The 9,958-nt window shown below is 37.5% G+C and overlaps 1 protein-coding gene across 1 annotated transcript; it reads left to right on the top strand.

The window, feature by feature from the left end:
- Positions 1-503: 503 nt before the first annotated feature.
- LOC133285737 (purple acid phosphatase 22-like) lies at positions 504-4,064 on the top strand. The gene is made up of 5 exons (XM_061483006.1): positions 504-717; positions 807-1,098; positions 2,592-3,166; positions 3,256-3,344; positions 3,834-4,064. The coding sequence occupies exons 1-5, from the start codon at positions 526-528 to the stop codon at positions 4,048-4,050; spliced, it is 1,365 nt and encodes a 454-aa protein (XP_061338990.1). The 5' UTR covers positions 504-525; the 3' UTR covers positions 4,051-4,064.
- Positions 4,065-9,958: the final 5,894 nt, after the last annotated feature.

The raw sequence follows: 9,958 nt of genomic DNA, 5'->3' as shown, positions 1-9,958 counted from the left end.
TTTTCCGTATGCATATATCAGTTAAGAAATATAAAGGTTACATAAGACCATCTCAGTCATTTATTGATAAATTAATGATTAATCTTTTATTATTCTACATTTTAATATGTTATTCATAATCACCAATTTATTAAAATGGTATCACATGAGTGAGTATTCATCCTAATAATATGAGCAAATGCTAACCAATAAACTGAATAATAAGTAGTTAAACTTATGTTGGCACCAAGGCACGCAAGCACACGTGTCCAAGAGAAGCGAAGAAGCAACCCAAGGGGGGACCAGAGAGCCTAGCTTCCGTGTGGTCATTGCCTGTAAGAATAACCAATGTATTCATTTTTCAAAGAGACTTAACTTGACGCTATTGCAAGCACACCCTCCCCACAAAATCAATTACATTAACTTTAATATTTGGATTGCATTATTTTATTTGATTCCTTCTATCTAAGTCCCCTTTATATAATTATTCTTCCTCATCCGTATTCAGAAAGGTATATCCTAACCTCACATCTACAAATTGAAGCAATGTCAACAAGTCCAAGCCAAAACAACAAAATGATGATGGCAAAATATAACAAGTCTCTCGTTCTCCTTCACATCCTATGCTTCATGTTGTTCCCACAGGCCCTACAATCACAGGATAATGATTTTTCTCGTCACCCTTCTCGTCAATTCATCCACACTCCCCACGAACGCTCAGATTCTGATCCTCAACAGGTTCATTAGAAATCAATCACATGCTTATATTATGTGTACATATTCATTATTGCTCATGAATCATGATCTTTATATATATATATGTCAAGGTTCATATTTCATTGGTGGGGAAACATCATATGAGAGTGTCGTGGGTAACCGAAGACAACCACTCAGAATCTTCGGTGGAGTATGGAACAAAGAAAGGAGAATATAGCACAAAAACAAGGGGGGAACACACCTCATACGATTTTTTCTCATACAAATCGGGAAAGATCCACCATGTGGTAATTGGTCCTTTGAAGCCAAGCACCACTTACTTCTATAGGTGTGGAGGATCTGATCCTGAGTTTTCTTTCAAGACACCTCCATCGAAGTTGCCTATTGAATTTGTTGTCGTTGGTAAGTGGTGCACTTTCTTTGCTTCACGATTCGCACTTTGCTTTTTAATTTGTTTCTTTGGGAAAACTTTTTGTAATTTTAAAGGAACTAAATTATGTCATTTTAGCTTCTTACGGAAGAATAGTTATAATATTAAATTTATATTTTGTTCACTTTCCACAACTGAACAGTTCTTGAAGAAAGAGAAAAATATATAACTTTAATATTATAACTATGTACTCCCTCGAATACATAGTTATAAGTAGCTAAAAAGACATAACTTAGTCCTTAAGGATAAACCATTTTCCCGTTTCTTTTTATTTTTTTATTACAAAAAGTTTAAGTGGGGTTAGACAGGTATCCCACTAGGGTCAGGGAAGACCTCTGAACCTCTTTGAGGATTTCTGGAAGGAATTACATATCACCCACCAACAAAGTCCTCACATCGGAGCGGAGTTTGAACCCATGCCCATGAGGGGTATGGACCAAACTCTTAGCCAACTGTGCCCACCTTTGTTGGCCTTTTTATTTTTTTTTATACATGGATTTTAGCTTCTTGTACACAAAAGTTTCAATTTCAGCACCCAAGTTTGTATATTTTCTGAGCACATGTAGTATAGAGAGTAAAATATAGATAACTAAAACTATCTCATATGAGGTCATGTCATCACATGATAGGATATGTTCATTTATCTTTGTGGTATGCTACTATATATCATGTTGTTCTCCTTTTATAGTTGTACCAAAGTTTAATTATTAGTTAGACTAGTTAGAAGGAGTTGATGAGTGCTTCAAACCAACGCAAAGGTGGCCGTGGCAGAGGGATAAGGTCAAAATTGATAAAGGGTGTACATAGATGTGGACACCAATCGTTAGGCATTAGAAAAAATTACATAAAAAATGGCTTTCATTAACGAATTTGGATTTTCTTTTACAGTGTATTGCATACTATAGAGAATAAGTTATCATGGTAAACATTCATGATAAAGTCAGTAGGTCCTATCAAATTCATGATTTATTATTTATACATTTGCATATCTCATAAAAGTTCAAATCGTTAATATTATAATATTTGGATCATCGATATTGCAGTTTATTATTTAAGGTACATCTTAGATTCATACATTTTAAATAAAGAAAAATGTTTCTTTTATATTAATTTGAGATCTACACTCAGTAAATGTGAGTTAATTATTAGTTAATAACATAGCAATTGATTTAAACGCGTTATTTGTGGGTTAATCAATAATTAAACCATTATCATGTGCAGGATTTTAGATGTGAAATTAAAAATTATTAGCCGAAGTCCCAAGATTGGTCTAGTAGTGAAAGATTTAAGTAATTTGTATTAGGTTATGTGTTCAATTTTCAGCATTGTATCAAAAAAAATTATTAGCCAATATTGATCCTTCACTTAAACAATGGTATATCATTGCATTAAGATGAATGATTTTATTATGTTTGTTTTTAATTTATGGTTAAATTAAATATATGTTCATGCATATGCTATGTAGGGGACTTGGGACAAACTGAATGGACGGCATCAACTCTGAAACACGTTGATAGCAAAGACTATGACGTGTTTTTGTTACCGGGAGATCTATCCTATGCTAATGCCCAACAACCGTTGTGGGACTCTTTTGGCCGTTTGGTGGAACCATACGCTAGTCGAAGGCCATGGATGGTTACCGAAGGGAACCACGAGGTTGAGAGTTACCCAATTGAGATTGAAAACATGGATAATTTCATAGCCTACAATTCTCGCTGGCCTATGCCTTACAAAGAGAGTGGCTCCACCTCAAACCTCTACTACTCATTTGAAGTTGCTGGCACCCACATCATCATGTTGGGTTCTTACACTAAATTTGGTGCACACTCAGACCAATATAAGTGGCTTCAATCTGACTTAGCCACCATTGATAGGAAGAGGACACCATGGGTGATTGTTTTGTTGCATGCACCTTGGTATAACACTAATAAGGCACATCAAGGTGAAGGCGAAAGCATGAGAAAAGCTATGGAAGAGTTGCTTTACGAGGCTCGTGTTGATTTGGTTTTTGCTGGCCATGTTCATGCATACGAACGCTTTGTATGTCATATTAATATATTATCATGTCACTTTTCTTTGAATTATGTTTATATGGGTTTTATTTTTCTGATTATTTGGATTTATTTCAGACTAGAGTTTATGACAATGAGGCTGATTCATGTGGTCCCATGTACGTGACAATTGGGGACGGAGGAAACCGCGAGGGACTTGCATTAACGTAAGATATTTACTTTTTTGCTCAAGGCTAATACTGAAGTTTAGTTTTTTTACTTTGGTGTAAGAATTGAATAAGATCCAATCTTAGTTATAAATAGTATTTATATATTAAGGGTTTATGGTGTGTTTTTTTAAAGGATATAAGTTATGTCTTTTTATTGACTTACATAAAGTCTGACCGGTTATACTTTGTGTAAATCTAAAAAAGTAACTTTTCATATTTACACAAAGTATAACCGGTCAGACTTTGTGTAAATCACCTAAAAGGACACAAGCTTGTATCCTCTTTAAAATGATACTTTTTTCTCATATATTAATTATGTTAATCCTTAAATGCCAGTGAGATTAATAATTAAAATTGGACATTAAATTTTTTATTTTTACACTGGTATAAATTGATATTACTCTTTAATATCCTTATATATATTTTATTTTTTCATGGGGCCTTGGTATATAATATATTCATGCATGTGTTGTTTGTTGAGAATAGGTTTAAGAAGCCTCCAAGCCCACTCTCGGTGTATCGGGAGCCAAGCTTTGGTCATGGAAGGTTGAGAATAGTAAACGAAACACATGCACACTGGTCATGGCACCGCAATGATGATACCGACTCATTTGTAGCTGATGATGTTTGGATAGAGAGTTTAAGCAGCTCGAAAGCATGCTGGGAGACACTAGGCCAGAATCTTGATCGTGAAGAGCTCTGAAAGCTTAAATTAGAGCAATGCTAATTAATTAATGAACTTCATCCAGGAAAGAGAAGCTCTACAGGTAGGATACATGAGGGGGGAAACCTTTCTTTAATTGCTTTAAATTATCCACCTTTTGATTTTTCCTTTCCTTTTTTTTTTTTTTTTTTTTTTTTTTTCCTTTTTGTGTGGTATGAAAAGTATTACGTTACTTCACTCTGACATGCTTGACGCATGATTTCGTAGCCTTAATTTGGTCTTGAGTTTAACTCTTGTGAATATATTTATGTTAAAAATTTGGTACAGAAAATTTTACAGCAATATAATTTTACCTTATTGAAATTGAATTAGTTGAATAATTAATTAATTGATAAATATTATCTACAAAAGTTACAATGGAATTGAAGGGAATGCCTTTGCCACCAAGACACGTTAAAGTATGTAGGGCACAATCCGCCACGTCATTTTTGCCCTCATATTATATAATTTACCAAAATGTGCCCCTCCTTAACCCTTGGCAAACAAATCAATGGCTTATGCCAATAAAGTGGTCACAATTAGTTAAGAGTTTGATTCATATCTAGTAAGGATATGGATTTAAATTTTATTGGTTAATGTGAAAATTTTATTGATGAATAATATATAATTTTTTCTGAAAATTCTCAAAGAGGTTGGAAGGTCTTCCCTAATCCTAATAGGATACTGATATTTAATCTCACTTAAACTTTTTATTATCCAAAAATAACAAACAAACCAAGGGCTTATAATTTTATAATAATATGATAAATTATATTAAAAATATACGTGTAGATAATTAGACAGTGAGGTTATAAGATTGCAGCCATGATTAACTTAAGTTTAATTTGAATAATTTTCATGTGTTCAAAATCCGCGCATGTTAGCATGAGTCTGGCTTTCAATTAGGAACAAGTTGGTATTTGAATTGGAGAGGGCCCTCTGGTCATTAAGAGTAATGTTATATCCACGAACGATTTGGGCTTTCTCATGTTTATAATATTGTAAATCACTTTCTTAAATTTAATCAATTTGTTATATAACAATATTATCTTTACATATCATTTTACACTTTTTTCAAAATAAAAATAAAAGAGGAAAAATAGAAGAATTTACTCTCTCTTTTTCTTCTCTCTCTTCCTTTTCTTGTGAAAGTAAAGTGTAAAAATTGAGAGGTAGAAATAATATTTTTTAAATTCCTCCATCTATTGGGAAGAAGGAACTTTGTCATGATAGATAATGTTAGAAATTAATCTTTATCATATATTATATGAGATAATTTTATTTTCTTTATATATATAAAATTGTGTATGATACATATTTTCTTTTTCTCTCTCTTCTCTTTACATAATCTCATATTTTTATGTATATGTAGAAGAAAAGCTAATTATCTTTTATAATATGAGAAATATTAATCCCATAATATTATTGAAAAATGTACAGTCACGGTTGCAGTGAAAGAAAGCCCAGAACAAACATGGCGCAAAAATAGCATAATTTCTTTTTTGGGTCACGGCAAGATTTTCCATTTAAATGACGATGCCTTCAGACTGGTTAGAGTTTCTTGTATCCTCTGGATAAGACATATTTCTTACTGTATCATTTATGATTAATCATATCAGCTTTGTAGGCTATTTGTATGTTCTGTAATAAAATTTGTTTAAGTTCTTGAAATACTAACCAAGATAAACTAATCTCAATACAGTAATTATTTTTCTTGTTGGCTTTTCAGATTTCTTTCTTCTTTTCTCTTTCGAAATTCTCTAGTTGTTTGGGAGTCCAAACATTTTCTTAATTTTTTTAATTTTAGGTTCTCCGATCCATCTTGAATTCCTTTGCAGGTTCCGCCCCCCTTCTCTCTTCTCTCTTCTGTTTTTGTAAGTGTCGGGCTTCCTCCTTCAATACTAAGCTCAAGTTCATTGAGGGGTTTTCTAAAAATCCTAAATCTTAAACTCTAAATCTCACCTCTTCTATATATTCATTAGTTGTAGGTGGAGGCTAGGTTAGAGAGAAAAATTTGAGAGAAAATTATTTGAGTGATTTGTGAGCAAAGCTTTAAGCTTTGTATTTGAGAGATCTCTAGAGAGAGTTTGAGTGAAACATCTCTAGGGTAGTTTGATTATCACCATTGTTGGAGATGTTGAGTTAACCACCACATTGGTGTATTTTGATTCTTTGTATCCATTATTTTCATAGTGGACGTTTGATCTGGACTAGGTCCCGTGGGTTTTTACTTCTTCATTGGAGAAGGTTTTCCCAAGTTAAAATCTGTTTGTGTTCTCCTTCTCTCTCTCTCTCTCTCTTTTTTGCGTTTTTCGATTTTTCGCTGCACTGCCCGACCTGGTGAAGTTCAGGCCGAGGTATTGCCGAGATCCGAAATTCAGGATCTTGTTGATTGACTTCCGCGAAAAAGGCTGCTTAGCCGAGCTTGAGGGAACCGAGTTCCCAACAGTGGTATCAGAGCCCGAGTTCAACGGGTTCTGAGGGAGATGAGATGGAGACCAACGACATAATCCATGATGGAGATATGTTCAAGCTGATCGCAGACAATTTCACCTATTGGAGACCGATGATGGAAGATCATCTCTACTGCAAAGATTTACATGAGCTCATTATCTTTGATGAGAGACCGGCAGGCAAGACCGATAAGGAGTGGGAGATTCAGAGTCGTAAGGTAGTAGCTACAATCAGAAAATATATAGACAAAAGCCTCTTTGAGCACGTGTCCAAGTTCACGAATGCGTACGAGTTATGGACGAAGCTGGAGTCCATGATTCAGAAGAAGACTCCCAAGAACAAAGCACACCTGGTTCGCCGACATGTGAAGCTGAAATTCAAGGACGACATGAGCATGATTGAACACCTCAACACCTACAAAGGTATTGTGAATCAGCTGTCAAAGGCCAAGATGAAAATTGATGACGAGATGCAGGCTTTGCTGCTGTTGAGCTCACTGCCAGAAAGCTGGGATACTCTGGTGGTAACCTTGAGTAATTCGACTCCAGATGGAAATCGAAGATGGATGTCGTAACAGATAGTCTCCTGAATGAAGAAGCCAGGAGAAGAGAACAAGGTGTTTCGAGCACATTTGAGGCCAACGTTGCTGAAAATAAAGGGAAATCCGACTCTCGGGGTAGAAGCAAGAGTCGGGGTCGAGATCGTGATAGAAGAGGAAAGTCCAGAGGTCGGTCAAAACCAAAATATGATTTGAAGTGCTTCTACTGTGGAAAGACAGGTCATAAGAAGCCAGACTACTGGACCTTGCAGAATGATGAGAAGAACGGCTCTGTGAAGCCGAATGAGATTGTTCCCAAGAAGAGGGAAGACAAGAGCACCACTGCGGTGGCTGCCAACCCAGATGCCGAGATATTCCTCCTAGGTGAGGATAATTATTTGAATGTTGCATATGATAACTGCACCTGGATTGTTGACTCTGACGCCTCCTTCCACGTTACTCCACACAAAGGTTTTTTCTCCTCTTACCGAGGTGGTGATTTTGGAGTCGTGAATATGGGAAATCAAGTGACCAGCAAGATTGTTGGTGTCGGTGATGTGACCCTGACCACGAATATTGGGTGCCGACTTGTGTTGAAAGATGTAAGGCATGTTCCTGACATGTGACTGAACTTAATCTCGGTAGGCAAGCTTGACGATGCCGGGTTAGTGAACTACTTCGGTAGTGTTAGATGGAAGCTGGCCAAGGGAAACTTCGTCGTGGCCTGAGGAAAGAAGGAAGGCTCCTTGTACGTGATGCAAGGAAAGATCAATGGCGGAGAAGCCAATTCTGTTCGAGATGGATCTAGCTTGGAGCTATGGCACAAGCGTCTCGGCCACATGAGCGTGAAAGGGCTCTAAATCTTGAACAATAAAGGATTACTGACCGGGTTGAAAGGTCAAGTGTTGGAGAGTTGCACACACTGCCTAGCTGGAAAGCAGCACCGAGTTTCATTTGTGAGACCGGATAAACCCAGAAGACGCAGGTATATTCTTGACCTCGTCCATACTGATGTTTGCTCAATGTCGGAGAGATCCCTTGGAGGAGCTCAGTACTTTGTTTCATTCATTGATGACCACCCCCGCAAAGTGTGGGTTTATATGTTGAAGTCTAAAGATCAGGTACTCTAATCCTTTAAAGAATTCCATTCAATGGTTGAAAGGGAGACTGACAAGAAATTGAAGGTGGTCCGATCTGACAATGGTGGTGAGTATTGCGGCCCTTTTGATGCATATTACAGAGTGGCTAGGATTCGACTTGAGAAGACGCCCCCCAAGACTCTACAGTTGAATGCACTTGTTGAGAGGATGAACTGGACTATTAAAGAGAAGGTCCGAAGTATGCTATCCAATGCCGGATTGCCGAAATCATTCTGGGGAGAAGCTGTCAGAACTACTGTTGACTTGATCAACCTCTCACCATCACGGCCACTTGAAGGAGAAATTTCAGAAGAAGTCTGGACAGGTCGAAAAGCGGCCTATAATCAACTGAAGGTATTTGGATGCCGAGGTTTCGCGCATATCCCTAAAGATGAAAGGGCTAAACTTGACGCAAAGACTAAAGAATGCATTTATCTTGGTTCGTCGAGATGTGAGTTCGGGTTCCGACTTTGGGATCCAATCAATAAGAAGATAGTGAGAAGCCAAGATGTGATCTTTCGTGAAGATGAGAACATTCATGACATCTCGAAGCCCAAAGTCCAGGTTACTGTCAGACGTGAAGAATCCATCCATGCTGTCCGAGCTGAAGCAGGGTAATAAAATCAAGAAAATGAAGAAAATGATGACCAGCAACAAGCTGAAGATGACCAATACACTGAGGTCCGAGTTGATGTTGAGATTCGGGATGAAAATGATGAACCAGATTCTCAAGCTGAAGAACAGCCGAGATATCCAACTCGAGAAAGAAGACCCTCTACAAGATATCCATCTGATGAATACACCGTTGTTGCTGAAGACGGTGAGCCTCAGAGTTATGATGAGGATGTGACGAGCTCAGAGAAAGAAGAATGGAAAAAGGCAATGCAAGACGAGATGAAGTCTCTGCACGAGAATCAGACTTATGAGCTACCGAGTTTCCAGAAGGAATACGAGCTTTGAAAAATAAATGGGTTTACAAGATTAAGAACGAAGAGAACGGGCAGAAGCCAAGATACAAAGCCCGAATTGTAGTGAAAGGCTGCAATCAGAAGAAAGGAGTGGACTTTGAGGAGATTTTTTCTCCTGTAGTGAAAATGACCTCGGTCCGAACCGTGTTAGCTATGACGGCTTCGATGGACCTCGAGGTAGAACAAATGGATGTGAAGACGACATTTCTTCATGGTGATTTAGAAGAAGAGATATATATGGAGCAACCTGAGGGGTTCCGAGCTCCAGACAAAGAAGACTTGGTATGTCGGTTGAAGAAGAGCCTCTATGGTTTGAAGCAAGCACCTCGGTAGTGGTATAAGAAGTTTGAATCATTCATGACTGATCATAAGTTTGAGAAGACAGAAGCCGACCACTGCGTATTTGTGAAGAGGAATGAGGCCATAAATTTTTTTATTTTGTTGTTATATGTTGACGACATGCTTATTGTAGGGAAAGACAAATCGAGGATAGCCGCCCTGAAAAAGGCGTTGAGCTCGTCCTTCGCAATGAAGGACCTCGGTCCTGCAAAGCAGTTTCTCGGAATCAAGATTATCCGAGATAGACAAAATAAGCTACTGTGGCTGAGTCAAGAGAAGTAAATTGAGAAGATTCTGAAGAGATTCAGCATGGACAAAGCCAAAACAGTGAACACCCCTAGCCGAGCACATAACGCTGAACCAGAAGCAATGTCCGAGATCTGATGAAGACAAAGATGAGATGATGAAGGTCCCGTACCAATCCGCCATCGGAAGCTTGATGTATGCAATGGTTTGCACTAGACCCGACT

This window comes from Gastrolobium bilobum, unplaced genomic scaffold, assembly GCF_033153095.1.
Source record: "Gastrolobium bilobum isolate Gb01-03AN ecotype WA unplaced genomic scaffold, APGP_CSIRO_Gbil_v1 utg151203, whole genome shotgun sequence".
In the NCBI taxonomy this organism is placed as follows: domain Eukaryota; kingdom Viridiplantae; phylum Streptophyta; class Magnoliopsida; order Fabales; family Fabaceae; genus Gastrolobium; species Gastrolobium bilobum.
This window is presented reverse-complemented; position numbering and strand designations above follow the sequence as displayed.